This window comes from Ictalurus furcatus, chromosome 17, assembly GCF_023375685.1.
Source record: "Ictalurus furcatus strain D&B chromosome 17, Billie_1.0, whole genome shotgun sequence".
Lineage (NCBI taxonomy): Eukaryota > Metazoa > Chordata > Actinopteri > Siluriformes > Ictaluridae > Ictalurus > Ictalurus furcatus.
Window position 1 is genome coordinate 22,712,927 of NC_071271.1, and position 23,651 is coordinate 22,736,577.

A 23,651-nucleotide genomic window follows, 5' to 3' on the forward strand; every position below is an offset into this window, starting at 1 on the left:
TGGACACAACATGTTTGTTTGTTTGTTTTTAAATGGAATAACCTACTTTAAAGTGTTTCTTTGTTAAAATGTCTGGGGAAACCCAGTGGAGAAAAACCTACAGACACGATTTCACATAGCAATAGCTTAGCTGTGCCTCCCCTTGGCTAGCGACACCAAACTAGCCCAGTTAGAACAGTTTTATATTTTTTCCTTCTCATATCATACATTGACATGTGTTAAAATGACTGAAAGAACTACGAGTTTCACTTTGTAGTGTATTTTTTGTAGGTTTGGAAAGTTACGTGAAAGTAAAAGTAATTAGTAACCTGATTACTTTTTACATGCGGTAATCAGTAATGTAATCAGATAATCTGTTGTGGATGACGTTTTTGAGTAATTTACCCAACACTGCTGTCAAGTCATGTTACTATCATGTTATATTTATTTAAAAGACATCTCAAAACAGCTACAAATTTAAAAAAAAAAACAAAAAAAAAAGGCTCTTTTCTGTGCATTTTTTTTTTTCCAGTGTTATGAGACTTCATGCTTGAATGTCTTTCAGTCTGCTGTGCTTTCTGTGTTTACTCAATGCTAGAGATGCAGCTCGTTAATCCCACCAGCAGATCAGAAAGCACACACACTCCATAAACATTCAGGGCATGTGCAAATCTAAACCCTAATAACAAACATCACTGACACCCCCCCCCTCCCCCTCCCCCCAATCCACCTGTATGTTTACTGATGAGAAGATGTGTGCAAATGGGGGTTTATATTGTGCAGATTGTATTAATTAGGAAAAGTGCAGCTGTGTACATATATTTCTTAGCGAATCGCTATAATTAGCTCTTGGTCCTTGGTCATTAAAACACAGTTCTGTTCTCAGAGTCGCCTTACTTTTCTTTCTGTTTAAATGGTCAGAATTGGTTGGTGTTAAGTGTTTATAGCTGCTATAACGTAAGTGATAATAGGAACTTCTTTGTTTAATGGACTATATCTATGAATGCAACAATGAAAGGATATAAAAACATGATATGTCAATAAATTTAACAAATGTAATCGATTACTGTGGTATCAGAGGAACAAAACGTTTCAGGATGTTCAGTTATATGAAGATAATCAAATTCAGGAGGGTAACAATAACTCTTTTTCATCTTTGATGAATTCTTAAAATCAATCTCAGTGGTCAAAGCTCAGAAATGTAAAGACGTAATAGTGACAATTCAAAAACTCCTCAATGGCTCGTCTTTCAAACCATGATGAAATGAAATCCTCTTGGTCCGTGTTCGTTGGTCTGTTTCTCATGCGGTTTGACACTAGCGCTGTATGCCACTCAGTCCACCGGAGTCTCGTCCTGTTCTGGTGCGTCACTGCTCTCGGGTGATACTGACCTCTGACGAAGGATCACGGGGACGAGTTTGAAAAAGGTGAGAGTAGCGAAAGCAACCGCCACGGCGCTCAGGAGCTGTAACGATAAAGAGAAATGTAGAAACAGGCCTGTTTTTCAATCATCCAGATAAAAACACATTTTCTCATAGGAAGGTTTGTTTCTATTCACACTTTCATTTCCTTTTTTTTTTTTTTTTTTTTTTTTTTTTGGAATAATAGGATAATGCAAAGACCAAAGTTATACAAGGACCAAAAAGCGCTCCACTACTGTCAGGGCTGTTGTTATAGAAGATGAATCTGACCAATCAGAATTGAGAATTCAGCAGAGCTCTTGTATGAACATGATTCAAGGGCGTTAAGGGTTTCCTTTGTAATAAATAAATAAATAAATAAATAAATGTAAAAAAAAAATTAACTAGTAGAGTGGCATGGAGGGAAATCCATCTGGGAATGTACGGACCTTCACAGTAGGAGGTCCAAGTGTTTGTATGGAGTCTAAGTGTGCAGCAAGCAGAGCAAGAGTACAGGGGACGTATGCCTCATCACTGTTAGAGTCTCGGCATCTGTAAAAGAAAAATAAGGAATGATAAACCATATTAATCAACAGGAAGTTCTTACTGACATAACAAAAACAACAACAACAAAACATTCAACTCTCAAGACAAGTATGCATACAATTTGCACAACTAAAGAGAGCATCATTCAGAGTCTGTCCAAACGTTACATCAACGCTTACACGGGGAAAGTTATTTGTATTCAGACTCGGCTTACGAAGCCGCTGAAGTCCATTTTATGGGTAAACCATTCAAAATGTGCCAATCACCTGAATGTAGTTCAGATATTTTCCCCAAAAATAAATACAGTCTGTTGGCAAAATTATTGTTTACTCACCACTAACGTCTTCACGCAAACTCTTAACTTTTAAAGTTGGGATCTCATGAACCTTTTGAGTCTAGTGACTGTTTTGTTCTCTGAAAACCTCACTGTGTCACTGCTTTCAGAAAGCGCATGCACATGGAAATGCAGAGAGCCAATCAGATTCGAGATTCTGTAGGTTGTGACCAGAAAAGTGCACAAATGATATCAGATGCTCTGTACCCTATGGTCTGAGATAAGACTAGGTCATAAACATACCTGTGGTACAGGCTGGTAAGAAGGGTGTATTTATCCGAACAATATTGTTGCAGCAGCTTTAGTTCTGAGAGTACTGTGGCTGGTAATCTGTGACCTTCCTGAACAAGCAGCCCCAGACTATACCAGCCCTGCAGAGAATGTGAACAAGTAAACACACACAAATACAAACTGATCAGTCTGGCACGGACAAAAAACGCAAAAGACTTGAGAACATTTCTAGGATGTTTAGTGTTCCACTATGCGGTCTTACGTCAAATCTACAACGTACATAAGCTGTTAGTGTCGATAAATGGAATAATCTCATCAGGGCTAATACACATTGATAATTCGGGCCAAGTGTGTGATACCTGTGGGTTGTTTTTGAGTGCTGCTTTTTTGTACATCTCAACTACATCTGAAAGGTCTCTTTTGCCCAGTGTGTGCTCCACATAGAGCAGGTCTCCCATTTTAACCAAAGCTGAAAAGTTTGGAAAATAAGGATAACCAAAGTAGTCATGCTGTCATAGTAAAAGTCAAATATACCTTTGCAAAAGTTAAATAAAATGTCACGAATTACCTACCATAAGGTGAAGGATCTTGGCTCTGAATGGAGAGATTGTAGTATCGTAGCATACACTGTGTTATAAATGCTGGATTCAGGGATCCATGCTAATATGGAAAACAACACAAACACACAGGTAGCACTTTTAATGTATTCTCTGGCTCGAAAGACAATCTAAAATATGATGAAAAAATTGGAATTATTATTAACACATAATGCCTTTGACGATTATGTAAGTGACTCACGGGACTGTGCTCGCACAGGAACGCTACGTTAAACTGAGCTGCTTCAAATCCACACTCGGCACATATCAGGTAATGAACCAATGCCATAAACCTGTCAAAAGCAACAAGGCGCAAAATTAAGTAAGTGTTCCTTGCCACTAATCTGAACATTTCAAAATGTACTCATATGAAGTGCACCAGTCTATAAGTGTTTACCAGTTCCCCTTAAGATAGGCATTCAGGCCTTTCCTCAAGGCTGTACCTAGATATCCATTCTGCTCGGACGCCCACTTCACCCACCTACAGATCAAGCACAAAACAACTAGTTATAGGATCTCACCATTCATGAAAAAATGCACCAGACAATGTACTTATAAAACGGCATGACAGTGTACCAAAGGAAATTGTAAAAGTAAACACCGTTTACTCTTTCCTGCTCATTATAGACGTTTATATCTGTAGAAACATTTCATTGTATTATTTTGAAGGCATCTTGGCTTTCTGGGAATCAGAATGCTTTTGTACAAGTTGCCCTTCAACTTACAGAACAGCATTTGATGGATGTCGCGCCACGTAGCCAGGAATACCTCGACTCCAAATTTCGGCTAGCTCAATGCCTCCGTTGATGTGGCCTCTCTGGGCTGATTTCAGAAAGTACTTATACGCCTTAACCTGAAGACAGAGTAAAGCAATAAAATGCTTACCCACTGTTTTTTTTTTTTTTTGCTGTTTGTGTACTTGTGCGTAGCTTATTCCTCTCTGTTCTGTTCGTGTGTCCCCCAAGTCCAAGTCATTTGTTACAATATTTCTATGTGAAAGAGCTTACTCAAGCAGAGAATAATAAATGGATGGATTTTGGTTTAATCCATCAGCATTTAAATTGCTTGTGAGAAGTAGAATTTCAACGCGAGTTTTTTGCTGCTTGATAGTTTAATATAATTGATTTATATTTTAAATCAGAAGGTTTTTAGATGCGTTGCATTTTTATCGAACGATTACAGTAAAACAATTGGGTCCTTTATATTGTCTTAAAAAGAACATTTTATATGGATAGTCTTGTTTAGACACTCGATATATAGACCAGTGGTTCCCAAACTGGGGTACGCGTATGGTTGGCTCACTGTTTGTAGAGTTTCTAAAGTGGACTATCCAAATAAAGTGTTAACAAAACATCACATAGAAATCACACACTCATTTCTGCAAATTCAAAGCTTGTCTGAAAGCAGGACTGGCCAGGAGATGCTGGGGTTTGAACCACAATCACTTAATAACTCAACCAATTAACCAGCCATTCACTCAATCAATCAACCAAAAATAACCTACCAACCAACCAACAAACCATTTAACCAAACAACTAATTAACCCATCAATCACTCAACCAACCAACAAATTATTCAACCAATCACTCAACCAACCTACTAATTAACCAATCAGTTAATCCAGTAAATAAGTAAATGTTTGCACAAACAGACTTTGTCAGGTTGTTGTCCAGGATAAAGGCCTTGCGAGTGAAGGACTCCTAGATTCATAGCAGCATCTGGATTTTCCAGCTGATCGGCTTGTTCCCAGAGCTCAGCTGCTCGCTCATAGTTCTTCTCAAACTGCTCGTAGTACCAACCCAAAGCCGTGATGGCTGGAGCGAAGCCCTGCCGTGCACAGCAAAGCACATTTATCAAGCATTCAACACACACATTATGCACTTCATAACCAGATAAGAAGGGAACAGGGCTAATAACCCAGAATCAGGATTAGCTCTTTTTATACGGTAATATATGGAATGGAGACATATTGATTATGGCTTGTTTACAGCTTGTACCTGTTCCATTGCTTTTTTCAGGAAAGTGACAGCTTTTGGCACATCTTGTGGAACTCCTTGGCCCTGGAAAGTGTATGGAAATGGGTCGCATTTATATCTCAGCCTTCTTCCACACAATCCATTAATACCTTGTACTCATACTCTTAAGTGTGTCTGAAGGTTCATGGTCATGCAGCAGTGTCACAGATTGTAATTATTTATAACAGACTAATTAGGACTAGTTCTTCTGACCGTGAGCAGAACGATGGCGTAGTCGTACATAGACACAGGATCCCGCAGTCTGGTGGCTCCTCTCTCATAGTGCCTCACTGCCGTCTGGATATCTGGACTTACACCTTGCTGACCCCAGAACAGCATCCGAGCCACTGCTCGCTGAATGACCAAATGTTCACACGAACATGAACTTCAAGGAAAATGTACATTCTGATGGTAAATTTACTGTGTACAGTGTAGACGTCCATTACCTCCGCGTCTGCTACACCGTTGCGTGCCTGGAGTTTGAGCCACTGAAAGATGTCGTCATCCTCATTGGTTTGGGCTTTCAGGATTTCCTCGTCATACAGGTGTATTGACTCGACAAACGTCTACAACATGTGCAAAAAAAATGCTACTTGTGGTATATCTCTAGGCTCCACAAACAATTGTATTGTAAATCCCAGGCCATTATGAATTCGTTCATTTGTCAACTGTTAAAAAATTACTAATTCAACAAACATATGGTACGTTAATCATCCGGGCATATATCCTTTGGCCACAAATAGCATACGCATCTGAATGAATTCATTCTGATCACATAAACTGTTTACATATGAAGATAAGATGAAAATCCATAAAGCTGCTTTGTGTCCATTTTTAAAAGCCCTATATAAAGAACATTAAACTGGATTGAATTGTGCACCATCTCTAGGATCTACAGTGTTAACATTGCCCTTCCCAATGACATAATCTCTGAACCTATAGCAAACCTACAGGTGCATCTCAAAAAATGTGAATATCCAAAACTGGCCAGTCTGTGGGCAGTTTCCATTTATATGCACCTTACACATAATCCAATCTAAAGTTCTGCTTGTTGTAGGGGTTTAGTGTCCGATCTGAGCGTTCAGACTTTCACCCAGCTGCAACTTATTCTAGGACTTCTATGTTGATGGATGATCTACATAATCTAACATCAAGAGGGAACAGATTAAAAATGGTGATATGGGGAAGCTTTATATAAGGTGACACTTATTTAATATTTATTAATTCCTAAGTTTCCCGACATGTTGTGCTTTACTTATTTAAAAAAATTTAGCCAATGGCAAAATGCTGTGATGTAATAGTAATAAAATATTCGGCCACATCACACCACTTTATCATTGATTATTTTCCTTAAGTGTTATATTCCTTACATATTAAATGGACAGCATAAACAAAGAGGTTGCTTTTGATGTTTGCCCGACATTCAAAAGAAAAACAAAACAATAATGAGATCAACAATGCACATGCTATCCATTGGTAAAGCAGATATCTTGCCTTTCGTATTTTCCAGTGTTCCTAGTGAACATTAAAAGCCGGTATCTGGGAATAATAGAAGAAGAAATATCCCTGGCAGTCCTCACCTGACAATATCTTTTTATATGTACATGAGAGTTAAATATAATTTACCTCACGTCAGAAATGTTACAAAAAGCAGAAAGCTCAGTAATGTACATTTGGAGAAGGGGTTAAGGAGCAATAGCTCTAGTGTTAGATGCTAAATTAAATGCTGTACCTGTTGTGAGGAAGGCTTGAGGCGGTCAGCTGAGGTTTGCCTGGCGATGTTGGAATAGTACGCGTAGGAGAGGTCAGGGTCTGCTGCCACGCCCTGATCACCGACGCGGTGCAGGTGCCCCAGCCGGAGGAGAGCCAGCCTCCAGTCCTTCTGAGCTCCCAAAACTGATAGCAGCCAGGCCTGAGAACACCACACACAAACACACACACACACACACAAAATATCTCTCAGATACAAAAACATTTTTTTTTATTTTTTAATATTCTATATTTTCACCACAGATGAACACACCTTATAGGGCTGCTTCTTAACACCAAGCCCACTGCTGTAGAGCACCGTAGCGAGATGGAGAGCTCGGTTGTCTCCTAAACACCCTGCTTGTAATAGAGAAGGCATCAGCCTGCTTATTGACTTCACGCTCTCTTCTCTCTCCATCATACGCAGCACCACAGCATACAAAGCTCTGCCAACGGCTGCTGGACTCACAGAGCCTGAGGAACGTTTGAGACGTATTATTTATAACGTTATCGTTGTATACTGATAAGAAAACGTGAAATAAATCACTCTATATTGTGTGATGAAGCGAAGTTACTGTTACGACCCTGATGTTGATCATTTTCCTATAACAGCTGTGGTTTAATCCTCTTCCACCGCAGTTATTTGTCAAGTAGTACAGTACATTGTTTAATGTATTAAAGTAGGACGTAACGTTGTGGAACGTCCGCAAAACCAGCTCTCCCTTCCCGTTCTCACTTACGATACATCTATAAACAGTCATTCCATCACCAGCCTTCTTTTTCTCTCACCTGAAGTCAATAAGATGAATGACTAAATAAATAAATAAATAAATAAATAAAGCTTGTCATGTGACCAAGAAAAGAAAAATAATAAACTCCTCTGTCCTGAAGATGCCAAGAAACAAAGCTAGATCTTTACATCTGACTGATGTACAGTTCTAACACTGGAGACTCCTTCCACAGATGTTAAAGAAAACTTTGCTATATGTGTTTTTTTTTTTTATCTGCTTATTAATGAATAGATTTATTATTAGGTGAGCATCCACAATCCAAGTCCTTGTGCAAGCTGTTAGTACAGAAACAATCATGCATTACAAGGAGTGCATTAATATAGGGTAAGTCTGTGATTTGCAGCTTCACTACTGTTAGAGCTGCTGTTATAGAAAATGAATCAATAGCTAATAACCAATCAGCACTACGAATTCAACAGCAATGCTATTATGGATGAAAGTGCTCCCTTAAAATGATACTTCAGGTGGGTTACCTCAACAAGGATTAAAGAGCGAATCAAGGAATTGTTGATTTATTTTTATAAAGTTGTTTTGCATCACTTTATTTTAAACACAGATTAACAAATCAGTGATTAAACCCTTAACGTCTAAATAAAATCTTAGACCGGGATTCATTCTGATAGTCCACCATTATGAAACGAACTAAACAGCAACAATGTTGGCCTTGCAATCAATCCTTACACAACTTTTCTTTCTTCCATGAGCATAAAATCTGCCATTTTGGAAATTTAAACCACTCCAAATGCGAGATTAAATGAATCCCTGACTGAAATATAATTCAGGATTAAACCTGATTATAGTTCATCTCAATTTACTGTAAAATCAAAACCAGGAATAAATCATGAGTGAAAGTAAGTAAATAAGTTAATTTTAAATGTTGCAAATATTTTCAAAGGCCAAGAGCAATACTCTTATATATATTATATATATATATATACAAACACGCATATTGTAATAGTGAAATTCCGCAATAGTTTTATATGTCATTGACATATTCTCGTCGTCAATGTAGAATTGTGATATTCACAGATTTGGTTATTATACCATGAATGTTCCACTCCAAATTAATTATGTCCTGTTTTCTTTTAAAAGCGATGTTGTATTTGCCAATTTGTCACCCTCACCATATTTGTTGAATATTATCTCAACCAGCCGAGCCACCGGTCGTCTCTGAGGACTGTGCAGTGCTTCATCGGGGCTGCACTGTGTCCTCGAGGATGTTGGTTTGGTTTTCAGTGTCAGCTCTGTGTATACATCCACACATCTCTCTGGAAAAAAGATATGGCAATCACTCAGAATGAGGAAAGAGCATGCAGTTTTGTAGGAAAATATGCCACCTTGTGGACAGAGTGACACACCTCCCTGGGTCTTCGCAGCAATTTCACGTGAAAACTCGGATAGTTTGTGTTCAAGGTCAGTTTGAAATTGCTGACAGGATTGTAACCATCCAGATATATTCACCATCCGTACTGTCTGAGGAAGCCGGAGCTCAGACTGTGAAGAAAATCAGAAATCATTGTTTTTTATTTTTATTACATTAATACCACACAAAGTGCCTATTAGCAGTAAAGGTAAGTCTTACCATGTTAAAAGATGGAATTCTTGATCTGTAATACGTGACTGGACCATAAAACCCTTCAATGCCTCTTATAAATTTACCTCCACCAACCACAAAATATCCATCTGTATCATCCAACTTTACTGTCGTACGAAACCTGTTCAAAACAGCAGACACAATGGATTAACATGTTCAGTCACAAGGGTTAAATAATCAACAGAATATAAGTATATAAAGAGGTGGTGATAGGAAAGGAAATGTTTTTCATCATATGTCAATAATTTATGCTACACAGACCATTGGTTCTTAGCCATGGAGCCTTTTCAGTGTTAAATAATAAATAAACAAACAAATACTACTACAACTATTACTACTGCAACTACTACTACTACTACTACTACTACTATTACTACTACTACTACTATTACTACTACAACTATTACTACTACTACTACTACTACTACTATTACTACTGCTATTACTACTACTATTACTACTACAACTATTACCACTACTATTACTACTACTACTGCTATTACTACTACTATTACTACTACTATTACTACTACTACTGCTGCTACTACTGCTACTACTACTACTGATAATAATAATAATAATAATAATAATAATAATATGTGACAAATATGCACCATTATATGCCTTCAGTGGAGCTATTAGAGCTTTTCATTGCTTAACTATCCACACACAGATACACAAAGTAAACAAAGTTTTTCATTTCAAATTAAACAATTTCATGTACATTGAAGCTGACATTACTTCTCTTTACTTTAAACTGCTTAGCTTTAGATTAATCCCATACAGTTCAATTAACAGTTAATGGGGCTTCATACAACAGTAGCAACTATGACTATAAAAGTCATAGCGCACATAAAAGTACAGCTGACTATAAAAGTCATAGCGCACATAAAAGTACAGCTGTGAGCACCATTGATCCAGATAATAATAATTATACTATAACATGGAATTCTAAAAAAAATTCAAGAAAGCAAAAAAAAAGGCAATAATGCTAAAAAACGATGATGATGATGACAATGATGATGATTATTATTATTGTTCTTATCATTATTATTATTATTATTATTATAATTATAAAGTGGTTACTAAAGATGAATGCATTGTTGTTGTTGTTGTCTTGACTTGTAAATTCAGAGACACAGTGTTATACCAACTGTAGCAAGTTCTCCAAGCATTTGGGAATAACTTCCCAGCCAACCTACCAACATTCACTATGTTTTGCCCACTAGAGGGCAACAAAACAGTGAAATGGAGCCCATGAACTAGAAGAGAAGGCTTGCTGAAGAAAAACCTGCATTACACATAGTGCATTGCACCAATTGCAAGAACATCTTGGGCACGTCTTTAAAGTAAAAGATGTTTTGCTCTTGTTGTTGTTGTTGCTGCAAATAAAATCTCCTTGTGCTTTATTGGGTTGTCATTAAAATAAAAACTAATACTTAAAACTTACATGAAAACTCCACCCTGAACCACTTGCAAGTGGTACCCAAGACTTAATGAAATTAGTTTTTTGTCTACACTTCTTTCATTGAAAAGTTGGTCTCTTTTCATTAACCATTTCCTCTATTACCCACAATGCCATACAGTGACGCAGTGGGATTTAGCCCTCGCTTCATTATGGTTCAGCAGCGCTTTAGTCCTATGGCCTGTCAAGTTCTCTCACCTCCGTGTCTGTGCATTCTGTTCAAACAGATCAGCTTCCAAAGCTTCAACTTTCTTGCTAATACGACCAACAGCATCTTGCACATCATTTCATGGATCACTAACTAGCCGAGCCGAGTCTCAACTGCGTCGTGTATCTACATTGATTTCTAGCACTTGGAGTCCAGGGTTTGCACCAATCTCTGCTGCGCTGGATTTCTCATTAACATGACGTCGCTGGAAAATGGTGAGCGAGAAAAGTAACTCTTGCTCTTTTGGGGGGTTTTTAGGAGCCACCAGAGAAACCTGACCATTATCCCTTATGTTTACGTTTTTTCCTCTCCTATTAAATACCACTGTAAATGCACAAGCAATAACAATGTACCCCTGAGACATCACAGTTGACACAACCAACAAATATTGCCAGAATCACCAGTCACTTCACAAATATTTTAATATACAGTTGCAATGAAAATTATTCAAACCCCATTGCAAATCAGGTTTATTGTCAAATTTTATAGACTTGCAGCTGTTTGCAATGAACAAATCAAACAAAAGCAGTTGAAATAGTTCAACACAATGAATGCTTCAAGTAGTTTCCCCAAATTCAACCTAAAATGCAACTTATAATGATTTCTCCAGTTTCACAGTTATTCAACCCCTTCATGGCAAGCATCTTTAGTACTTAGTAGAGCACTCTTTTACTGTTATGACCTGCTGCAAACGAGATGCATAGCTTCTGGCAGTGTTCCTGAGGAATCTTCTCCCATTCCTCATGAGCAATGGCCTCCAGTTCACTAATATTCTTGGGTTTGCGTGCTGCAACCACCTTCTTCAAATCCCACCAGAGATTTTCAGTCAGGTGACTGTGATGGCCTTGTAGAATCTTCCAGGACTTCTTCTGCAACCAAGCCTTGGTGGAATTTGAGGTTTGCTTGGGATCATTGTCCTGTTGGAAGGTCCAATGGCGTCCAAGCTTCAGCTTCCTCACAGACAGCATGATGTTTTCTCCTAGGATTTCCTGATACTTCAATGAATCCATCTTGCCTTCCACACGCTGCAGGTTTCCAGTGCCAGAGGATGCAAAGCAGCCCCAGAGCATCACCGAGCCACCACCATGCTCGACTGTGGACAGAGTGCTCTTTCTTCATTCTTCTTCCTCCAGACATACCGCTGATCCATCGTGCCGTAAAGTTCCAGTTTTGTTTCATCGCTCCACAGAACAAAATGTCAGAACTTCTGTGGCTTATTTATATGATTTTGAAGCGAGTTTTCTTGTGCTTTTGGATCAGAAATTATGTATGTATGTCTTGGAGTTCTGGCATGGAAACCTTCTGTGTTTAGTACGCACCTTACCGTGCTCACTGAAACCTCAGTGCCGGTTGCCACCAAGTCTTGCTGTAGGTCTTTTGCAGTCACTCGAGGGTTTTTCACAACCTGCCTTCTCAGAAATCTGCTTGCAGCCGTTGATAGCTTCCTTTTTCTGCCCCGTCCAGGTATTTAATACATTTTCCACCCCTAGCCAGTTCAGGTATTTCATGTGTTCCAGCTCAAGCACACCTGCTGCAACTAGTGAAGCCCTTGATTAGTCGCATCAGGTGAGCTTGAGACAACACCTGTTTTACATATTTGTGCTGTTGTGAGGGATTCTATTCAGGGGGCTGAATAATTTTGAAACTGGAGAAGTCATTATAAGTTGCATTATCAGTTGAATTTAGGGAAGCCACATGAAGCATTCGTCGTGTCAAACTATTTAAATTGCTTTTGTTTGATTTGTTCGTTTCAAGCAGCTGAAAGTCTGTACATTTTGACAATAAACCTGATTTACAATGGGGGTTGAATAATTTTGATTGCAACTGTATACCTATTTAATGCGTTTGAGGGTGGAGGTTTACTTTAACTCTCACAGATCAGTATGCGTTGGTGTCTTGTTACTCATTGAGCAATCCAGCGTGAAGGCCAAACCCTCAATGACCAGGCAAACAAATTCTGCCACTCTTGAAATAAGCCACGTCACTCCAGTTGACACACCAGCTCTTACCTCTCTATGACTTCTATTACTGTTTTTCAATGCTTGCACTCATATCTAGCTCTTGTTGATGTCAACCACAGTAGTATTATACCTCTCACAACTACTTATGTGTATTCTGATGAGGTATTTATGACCAGATCCCTCCAGACGCTCAAGTCGATACCATAATGTTATTACATGGATCTGCATTTTGCACTAAATCAGATATTCTCCAAACGCAATGATGCTCCTAATGCATCATCACTTTATGACTTAAAACCTCTTAAACCAAGTCCATAAACCTTAACAAGAACGTCTTCGGGTTTAATTGAAAAGGAGGCTAGTAATCGTCGTAACAAATAAGTGATGGTCAATGTTGGGGTTAATGCAGTACAAGAACTAGCTCTTCCTTAGACAAAGGTGTGTTTTTTTTGTTCATTTAATTATATGCGATGTCAATCAACCCAAACTGAATAGGAACGTATACATTTCACTGTGATTTTGAGTCGGTAAATGGACTAATAGGCGTGAAAGCATGCTAAGCTTTAGTTCATGCACATAATACTACACAGCAACACTGGCATTGTGCCTCCAGCACTTTAGGCTCAAACCATTATACCCCTCACACCTACTTACATGTATTCTGATGAGTCTTCAACGGGTTGTTCATGTCCCTCAATACACACGATGGTGATTTTCCCCTACAGTCACAATCATTAATATCAGATGAGATATCACGTAACATACACGTCCTCTTTTCTACCAGCATGTGATAGCTAAAAATTCTGACCATTCTTCCAGTCAGCTCCAGACTCAGAAGGCACCACTGGTGCAAAGGAAGTGTGAAGGAAGACAGAAACGCTGAAGTCGACCCGTTCTCTAATTCCAGCTGCAAGTGGATGTGACCTAGAGGGAAAAAACGCAGTCGTATGTACAGTATATGTTGCACGTGACTGAAGAGTGATGAAACATTTACTCACCAGTACGTGTGAGAAACAAAGATGGACTGACGTAATTCTCCTTCGTGTCTATGTGGTGTAAAATCCCACACAGATGTTCTTTACATTGTCTGTCTAATAAAACCCAAAGAGAGAAGGCACACCTAAGGAGAAAGCCATTATGATTTCAATCCGTCCTGTCATTTGTTGCTGACCAGAATACATAGTTTTAAAAAAATAAAATAAATAAATTACCATGGATATGTAATGGCTTTGAGGCGCTGTCCTTCCAGTAATCTATTCGTGTACGGATGGAGCGTTCTAGTGATGCCAAAGTTCTCCCCAGTGGACCCATAGAGCGAGGACAGCAAACTGGCGACTTCTAGATATCAAAATCGACATCGTTGACGAATCGGCATACATTCAGATAAACATCTTAGCATGTTTTCACACCTATTAGTCAGAACTGACATCCTTGCAAAACTCTTTAATTCACTGGACAGAAATCCAGTCACAGAAATGATTAAAAAAAAAAATCACCACAGCATAGAGAACATACAGAGCAGGTGCTGAATAACTGATTCTATAATTATATCAGTAACTAGTTTTGTGTGTTGCATCCAGTGTTTATTGTTCTGAAATCTCTGGAACTCATAGCATTTATACAGCGCTACCTACTGCTCTGTCCTTTGGCTCAGGTCGCAACTTATGGATGAGTTTAGCAATCAGTTTTATGTATTATAATCTGTTATAATATTCAGTCCTTCCAGGATTTTGCGATCGCAGAAATGAAACGCAAAATCAAGCAAACTCTGCAATATACAGAGGAGCTTGCGATTTTTTTTAGATTACCGCAGGTTTGGTCGTCATGTGACGTCGTCACAACGCGCATTCGGACAAAGCTCTATTCGATTCACGTGCATCGAACATACATAGAGTACAGCTAAAAAGTCTCGTTTACCAGCAAAACATGACTGTGGAAGAGTGCGCAAAACTATTTCGTGCGATTGCAATTTCGCCAATTCAAGTAGTTTTCCATAAAAAAAAAAGCACAAAAAACGCAAGTCGCATCAGAAATTTTGAGAAAAAGACGCGATGTAATCAAGAATTTTTGGCTGTAAAAATCACAAGAAAACAAAAAAGACTGAATATCATGATAAATGATCTCTAAATGCAATTTTTTTTACTAACTTTTTAAATAACAATTATAAAAACTGGAGGTAGTTTTCTACTATTTTAAATCTTTCAAATTGTAAAATTTAAGGGTGGGGCACGATGGCTTAGTGGTTAGCACGGTTGCCTCACATCTCCAGGGTTGTGGGTTCAATTCCTGTCTCTGACCTGTGTGCTCAGAGTTTGCATGTTCTCCCCGTGCTTAGGGGGTTTCTCCAGGTACTCCGGTTTCCTCCCCCAGTCAAAAGACATGCATTGTAGGCTGATTGGCATTTCTAAATTGTCCATAATGTGTGATTGCACCCTGTCCAGGGTGTCCCCTGCCTCATGCCCTGAGTGCCCTGGGATAGGCTCCAGGCTCCCCACGACCATGTGCAGGATAAGCAGTAAAGAAAATGGATGGATGGAATTTCCATGTTAATATATTCGTGTATATATTAAATAACTGTATCCCCCAACTAATTTTATACTAAACATTAGTAATTTTCTGGAAGTTTGTTAGTATAGCTATATATCATGATACATAGTGTGTATCATATAAATGTCTTCAAATATGGTTCACGTTTTGCAGTCGAGTCGAATCCCTTTCTCAGTTCACTTGGAAGCAGACCGTGATGACAAGGCGACGCTTCGGTGCGGTTCTTTAGGTAGGCGAGAACACACCAAACACACTCGGGTCTGAAGCTAAACAACCTTGTCCGAGAGCGACTGAGCGAGGTGGTCTCAGTCTGCTTCCAACTGAACCCTAGCTTGGACTAATAATTGTGAAAGCACTCTTGAAGTGAAACCTGACAGCCACACCGTTTTCCACTGGACACTCAGATTTCCGAGCTTTCCAAAGCATCTCCGTCTCCCAGCTAGGACACAGCAGGTGCTCTTTAAACGTCCGACTCAGAGGATTGAGGACGGTGAAAGTTTCCACTGCGCTGGCCAGAGACTCCCGGCTCGGCTCAGACGATACACCGCTGCTCATCCAGACACGAACAAAACAGCTAAGCACCCAGTCAGACATCGGTATCATCCAGTCAGGCTGATAAACCAACCAGTCAGGGAGATGCATCTTCACAACACGGGTTCTGTGGGCACCAGGAGAACACTCCCACCGTCTCTGGACGATCACAGATGTGGTTCCGGTGTCAAAAGAGACCAACACCTGCAGATGGACCATCGATGAATCACTGCAGGAGTACTGGACCCACAGAGGGTGGACTGAGACTGGAGACTCATGAGGGTTTATGAGTGTGATAGCACCTGGGCTGCTTTGGATGAAACTTGAACAGGATATTACCTGAGAAAGATAGAGAGAGACGCCATGCCAGAATTATTGGCACCCTCATGAAAATGAGTTTCAGCTGAAACCATACACATAGAGTAAAATGATCAGCACCCCCACAACGAATCAATTTGGCAAATCATCCAATGGAGAAATTAACATCATGTCCTCCTGTAATGTCTAACAAATTTGGAGAAACCTGTAGAGGACCCTCCTCTATGCAAAACATTTTAATTTCCATTACATTTTTTTTTTATTTATACATGTGGATGCCAATATAGTCCTAACCCAGAGACTGAAATTCCCATTACAACTGAAAAAGTTGTGATATTATTTTTTAAAAAAAAACAACAAAAAAAACAAACACAAGCAAAACCAGTATGTCAGTCAGTAATGCAAGATGGCAAATCTCTACATTAAGATTGGGTTGAACACGTTCCTATCCACCTTATAATGCAGGCACAAGGCATTATACTCTACACATCATTGTAATGACTTATTTTAAAAAAAAAATGCATTACACTTTACAGCTATCTTTTGATGCATTATGAATTGGTAAGACAATACATCATAAGTATTGTTAATAACACACCAATAACAAAGAAAGCAAGCACCTTTCTCGAGAGCATCACAAGACCTGTCTGAACGTTTCGTTTTGTTTTGTTTTTTGATTAACACCAGAGAAATGATCAGAAAATGGTAGAACACTTCAGAAAGAACTGGTGTCTCCAACTCCACATAACCGAAGCCTAATGATGCATTATAAACCCTATGACTGGAATGCCTTTTCATAAATCACTTACATTGGCTTATGAATGCATTATAACAGGTTATAGGTCAAATAGACCTACACAGTAGTCAGTTTCACAGCTGAGGTTCATGTGGCCATAAACAGTTAGTTATCTATTAAACAAATAAATAAATACTTTAAAAAAGGAAAGTAAGATTTTATAAGGATTTTTTGTTTAAATAAGGCTTTAAATATATATATATATATATATATATATATATATATATATATATATATATATATATATATATATATATATAAGGTTTACTTCATTGTAATGTGTAATGTTTACTTTATTCCTCCATCTTTCCTTTTTAAAACGCTGCTCATGGTTTTAGACTTAGTAAAATAAATAAATAAATAAATAAATAAATAAATAAATAAAGAATGCTTAAAGCTGTAAAATTTCATTCATTAACTGGGAAGTTACTCACAAGAATACCGAGCTGAAGTGACAGCCTCCAGCAGATCCGGTGCAATTCTCCCATTTTCACAAGAGGGGTAAAACAAATCAACCCTGTCAGATTAATAAAGAGTTAGATTTAATCATGACTAATTAGATCAGTTCGCATCGCTCACACCAAATTAGCTTCTTAATCATGGCATGCCCTGTTCAAACCGCGGCACTTCCACGTGAACGGCGTGACAGCAGCGTCCATCCGAGTCACTTTACCGAATCGATTCTTGTAAGTGATTCGAACTACAGTTGGTTTGATTCTTTTCAATTCATACCGTTGTGAAGGCTAGAATGTCTTCTCCTTCTGTATTTCCACATGATCACACTGTATTCCACATCGAGTAGCCTCATTTTAATGTATAACAATCCAATTAATCAATCAATCTCACAGCAAGCAGGTAAGCCTACATTTTGAGTGAATAAAAGCTTCCTGAATGCTATACCACTATTTCTGTCTTTTTTCTTTCTCTTTTTTAAAAAGTGGTGTCCTACAAGATAAACATATTAGCAGTTTAACAAATAATAATAAAAAAAATTAAAAGCGTAGCTATAATAAAAGAATCAAAATCATCTACGTTGATTTCTGCTTCCGAATCAATTCGCCCAAATGATTCACTTCGAAGAGTCGTTTGAAAAGAACCGATTCATTTGTATATCGCTGATCAGTATTATTTATATGAGGTGTTTCTGAGGCGGAAGAACATCCTGTTAGGTTCAGATGTAGGCAAACACAAAGCTGCAGCTCCACCCGAACATCCAAAGGCAAAGGCAAAGGGAAACCTACCTTTTACAGCAGGTAGATGAAATGAAAATGACCTGGACCTGGCTGGAGTTTGGACTGATTTTCTAAAAGGAACCAGTGAAAAATGGCTTTAAATTCTTACTGTGCAACAATTCCAAGCTCATTTCAGCCTAAACACTCCACATAGCAATTTGATTAACTCTAGGATATCTGCTATTGAATTTTGATGAACAGAAATTCTAATAATATTCTAATAGATTTATTTTGGCTGTCATATGGCACCAGCGAATCATACAGAACATACAATTTCATATAATTTCATTAGTTAAAAATCCAGCAAAAAACAACAGTTAAATTTTTTACAAGCAGAAATTTTAATTCCAGATATCTACACTGTAATTTTGACCTGTAACGAACGAGCTCCATGTATCTGTCAATTACATTTTTGACTATTAGACTATTAATTACCTCAAGATAAAATTAAAATTCAAAACGGATCTACAATATCTGAAAGTCCTACTTTTTGAATTTAATTATGGGGGGAACAAACTTTTCCATGATATTCAATTTATTTATTTTTTTTTTAAGATGCGCCTGTATATTATAGCACAGCACTGTTGAGCTCTTGATTCTGATTGGTCAGAAGGTGTAGATTCATTTTCTATAGCAGGAGCTCTGACATTAATGCAAGTTTACATCAAAGCACTTGCTCCAAAACATTTCGGGTTCTACAGTATCATCTTATACTGAGGACATGTTACATAACCTAAGGCTAATAACAAAAGGATTAAAAGGGTGCTTTTATTTAAGTAAGGGAGAAAAAAAAAATAGAACCGTTGATATGGTGAAGTTTTCTGTAAGAAAACGTTTCTCCAGTGTCAGGGCTTTTTGGACATGGAAAGATCTTCCTAACAGGACCTCTGGTTTCTCACCAACATGACCAGCGACATTTTTGTTTTGTTTTAGAGAAAAGGAGTCCGATGAGGGAACGATTGTTTATAGCTGCTATAATATGAGTAAGAACAGGAACTAACTTGTCTTAATCTTGTCGGTTAAAAACATGGCGTGAAGTTCAGTAATACATTTAAGGAAAATTTCATAAAGATAGAACAGCGGTGACAGCAATCCAGTCATATCAGACCTCCTCTACTGCCTCAGAGTAAACTCTTACGTCACATCATCCTTACAATTCTTTGCACAGATGAAAAAAAAAACCAACCTTTTCTTTAAAACCGTTTATTGCTTTCATGCATGAGTGCCATAAAATTCCCAACACCTAGACTACAGTCCTCAACACTACAGATGATGCAAAATATTCCTTCTCCCTTTCTGTACAAATGTATATCATCATAAATAGAAGCTCAAAGGGAGACATTAAAGTAGGAAACTGCTGGGGTGGAACCAGGAGTCTGAAACACCCCTCGTGTCTGTGAACTGGTATTGCAGCAGGTACGTATCGTGTATCAATGCAGAAATGAAATGCTGTTTACTGAAATGAGACACACACACACACACACACACACACACACAAACCAACACCAAAAAGTCATTTTATAGCGTCTTCGTGCAAAGAGGAACAAATGATGCATGGTCACATTTGATCAAGAGTGCATTCCTGTTTTTGACCGGTATACATTTGTTATGTTAGACTTTTACATCTGTACCATCTTTCACCATTTATTTAAAAAAAAAAAAAAAACAAACAAACAAAAAAAAAACAAATCCATCAATAGGTCCATGTCTGATGAACTGGTGTCTCATGCAGCGCTCGCTTTGGTTAGTCCAAGACTCTGGGGAACCGAATACGTGAACGATACAGTGGTCTGTAAAACATGTCAGGGTTGTGCGGGGAAAACGCATAGCGCCGATGCTCTGTGTGTCAGAGCTGAGCACTGAATTTAGCATCAAAATAAGTTCTAGTCCTCCTTGAAGCAGCCTCATGAGCCCGGAGACATGTAGACATTAGAGACAGTAAAGGAGAACTAAACACACTGACAATATTGTTTAAAAAAAACAACAACAAAAAAAACCTGCCTCAGCTGGCAATTTTATTTTTAAAACACGCTTCCATGTAAACAAACCTTGGGAACACTTGACTTAAGGATGGTGTTCATAGAGATGCAAGAAAAAAACAACAAAAACAAAACAAAACGAAACCTACGCAAGATCTTCATAACAATTGATGAAAACCTAAATAACTATTTATAAAGGCTTCTTCCAACTGATATCAGCGGTCATAAAGCGTGCAATTCTGCTGTCAGTTTCACTGAACACCGCGCCAGTCATGTGAACTGTATAGTGTTATGACTGACATTCGACTGTTATAACTGACTGATGTCAAAGATCAAAACTCAAATTTTTTTTTAAAAAAAGAAAAAAGTACAACTGAGTGAAAATCAACTTAAGTGACGGAGAAAATATTCATAATCCCGTCATTAGTCCTTACGTCATTAGTCTTATGTCAACTAACCATAAACATCATCTAAGCAGAAATATGAGATTCACTTAACCTCACTTGATATAGCATCATGTACGTGTCATAACAGTACATACAAGTACACGGAGCTACAAAGTCGTAACAGGTTTATGACGACAAAAGCCGACGTAACTCGTTTTAGGGGTTACGTCGGCTCTATAACAGCCAACGTAGCGGAAGCACCTTATGTCAACTTCCCTACAACTCTACGCGTCAATTTTACGGACACCTCGTTATGCCAACGTTGTGAACAGACAGCCGACACCTCGTTAAGTCGACTTTATAGCAGAGGCACCTTGTTATGTCAACTTTTTAAAAAATCTTTATAAACAGCTAAGCCCCTCATTATGTCAACTTAGCAAATTGTATGACAGGTAACACTTCGTTATGTCAACTTGGGGCAGTGGTGGCTTGGCGGTTAAAGCTCTGGGTTACTGATCGCGCAGCACTGCCAGGCTGCCACTGTTGGGCCCTTAAGCAAGGCCCTTAACCCTCTCTGCTCCAGGGGGTGCTGCATCATGGCTGACCCTGTGCTCTGACCCCAACTTCCTAACATGCTGGGGTATGCGAAGAAAAGAATTTCACTGTGCTGTAATGTATACATGACCAATAAAGACTCGTTATCATTAACTTGATAACACCGGACACCTTGTTACGTCAACGCCTTGTTTGATGTCAACGTTACAACAGTCGACTTTATCGTCTTTAATTATGTCACCTTTATAACAGCCGATACCAAACCTTATAACAGTGGACACCTGTTGGAGTTAGCTTTTAGAAATGTTGTATAAATGTGTATTTCAGCTGTCACGGGGTTTACAGAAGGGCTGCACAGCCATATGAACACCATGTTCAAGCAAAGTGTTGCCAAAAAACCTCTGACTTCGAGCTATTAGAGACAGACTTACCGTATAACCACCACACCAGTTTTAATCAAAATGTTAACTTTATAATTTGGTGGAATCCGTCTTTGGTTTGGCACTTCGTCGTTTTTAAATACATGAGCTGGAACTTTAATACAGACGATTGTTGCTTTTTTTTTTTCTTTTTTTCTTTTTTAAACAATGTTAGTTTCTCTGCCATCAAAATACAGTACAAGACACTTTAGGGATACATTTCGGTCTAGTCTACAAGGCATGGATACAGCTTTAACACCCGTTTAGACAGTCAATTATAATAGACAATCCAAACCCTTCTTTCAATCCACGGTAGAGAAAATAAAAAAATGAAATAAAAAATAATCACAAATCAGTGCCAAGCAAGCAATCATGTGGTGCATTTAAGCACCACCCACAGCGCACGTGGTCCTTTAAGATGAGTTGGAATGATCAAGACCATTTTCACTTTTGTTATCCTCAGAAATGCTCGACATATTTATAGAAAAAAAAAAAAGAAAAGAAAAAAAAGGTACTCTTTAAATTACTGCAAAACCAATTCACTAACATTCATCAGTAGTGCAACGAGATTTAAGGAGGGTTTCACAAACATGATTCAGCCCTTTTCTTATTATTTTATTATTATTTTTTTTTTTTTGCTCCCCTGGCCTTTGACTAGCACTGATCACACACACTGCTTTAAAGTGTTCATTAATAAAAATTTCCCAGGACACACACACACACACACAAAAAAACAACAACAAAAAACAACAACAAGACGACAAAACATCAAAACACAAAGTGGGCTTTCAGAAAAGAGAACACCTGATAATGTGTGTTCGAGCTGAGGGACACGAGAACCAAGCAAGCATTTAAGAGCATTCGAAAAATTCAGCCAAGACATGCAAGCGGATCAGGAGTGTACGGGGAAAACAGCAAGAGTCCGAGGAGATACAGATGTGGCACTGCCCGCTGTAGAATAAATAACTTTACATTCCCACATCCCACTGACATCCCGGAGTTAAATGCTCTGAAGAAAAACAAAAACGACTGAGAACGAGAGAAATAAAAACAACAAGGACGCCTTCCTGAAGTCCCCTATGAGAAGTACCTACAAACTCCTCGCCAAGGCATTCGCGTGTGCCACTAGATAAATAATCGGGCCATCCATTATAATAACGGAGTACAGATGCATCTTTTTTCGAGCAGTCTGTAAACTAAACCCTCGTTACTTCTTCTGCTTCTTGAAGATCTTGAACGGGGTGTGTTTCTTGCGGCTCGTGGAGTCAGTGTCTTCTCCTGTGGAGGCGCTGTCTTCCTCCAGCGGGCTTTTCTTCGTCGAGATCTGAGGGATGCGGCCCACGCTCTTCAACACCGCGATCCCGGGAAGCGCCGTAGGAGACGGCGTGTCCGGCTCGGTCGAGTTCTGGCTTAAGGAGCGTGACGATTCCGACATGGAGCCGTGGATCTCGCTCATGCTGGCGGACTTCTCCATGCCGTAGATCTTTTTCATCAGGATGGGGCTGTCCGAGCCTCCGTCGGGAGACACGCCCGAGTCGGTGACTCGGTTTCCTCCGTTGGGGGTGTGGAAGGGAGCCGACTCCTCGGAGCGCGAGTAGGAACCGTGGATGAGAGACGTGGGCTTCATGGGAGGAGTCTTGGAGCTCAACGACAGGCGCAGCTGTTCGCTGGTCTGAGATACGGACAGGGAGGAGTCCGAATCGGAGCGGTTCAAATCCCTGAGGAGAGAGATTCGGCGGGAATCGATTAGTCCCGTCAGTTTTCATTTATTTACTTCCTGCAATTCTGTTTCAACGGGTGCAATAAGTTTGACCCAACTATTATTCAGTAATTTAGAGCAAAAATTAGGAAGTTAGTCAAGCTGAGGTACGTGATCAAAAACCGGTGCAGAGGTGCCAACATTGCTAAGAAAATCCTACAAAACAGAGAGAAAACTAATTCATGCCATACTAATATCATAAACCGTGAACGACACATCCTGCCGTGTGCTTTTAACCAAGCAGGGGCCGTAGCCCCGCC

General features: G+C 39.0%; 2 protein-coding genes across 3 annotated transcripts in view; both read right to left on the reverse strand.

The window, feature by feature from the left end:
• Nucleotides 1–1,312: 1,312 nt before the first annotated feature.
• Nucleotides 1,313–18,051, reverse strand: LOC128621050 (protein sel-1 homolog 3). Its single transcript, XM_053646528.1, has 23 exons — nucleotides 17,496–18,051; nucleotides 15,800–16,286; nucleotides 14,081–14,207; nucleotides 13,868–13,989; nucleotides 13,678–13,793; nucleotides 13,524–13,588; nucleotides 9,224–9,356; nucleotides 9,000–9,135; nucleotides 8,766–8,909; nucleotides 7,125–7,324; nucleotides 6,834–7,013; nucleotides 5,548–5,667; nucleotides 5,315–5,455; nucleotides 5,084–5,146; nucleotides 4,740–4,913; nucleotides 3,812–3,939; nucleotides 3,484–3,567; nucleotides 3,289–3,379; nucleotides 3,063–3,150; nucleotides 2,850–2,959; nucleotides 2,503–2,630; nucleotides 1,829–1,931; nucleotides 1,313–1,444 (listed from the first exon to the last, which is right to left on the reverse strand). Exons 1-23 carry the CDS (start codon nucleotides 17,547–17,549, stop codon nucleotides 1,313–1,315), a joined length of 3,126 nt encoding a protein of 1,041 aa, XP_053502503.1. The 5' UTR covers nucleotides 17,550–18,051.
• Nucleotides 18,052–19,796: 1,745 nt separating this feature from the next.
• Nucleotides 19,797–23,651, reverse strand: part of stim1a (stromal interaction molecule 1a) — a 57,813-nt gene continuing 53,958 nt past the window's right edge. For both annotated transcript variants that reach the window (XM_053646460.1, XM_053646461.1), the window contains exon 13: nucleotides 19,797–23,350. In XM_053646460.1, coding sequence (XP_053502435.1) covers nucleotides 22,840–23,350 — 511 coding nt within the window. In that variant the 3' untranslated portion in view covers nucleotides 19,797–22,839. The remainder of the gene's footprint in view (nucleotides 23,351–23,651) is intronic.

Coding starts and splice junctions, on each gene's coding strand:
- LOC128621050 (XM_053646528.1), bottom strand. CDS start 17,549: ATGGGAGAATTGCACCGGATCTGCTGGAGGCTGTCACTTCAGCTCGGT. Junction 7,325..8,765: donor GATAATATTCAACAAATATG/GTGAGGGTGACA, acceptor AACGTTCCTCAG/GCTCTGTGAGTCCAGCAGCC. Junction 1,445..1,828: donor TTGGACCTCCTACTGTGAAG/GTCCGTACATTC, acceptor TTATCGTTACAG/CTCCTGAGCGCCGTGGCGGT.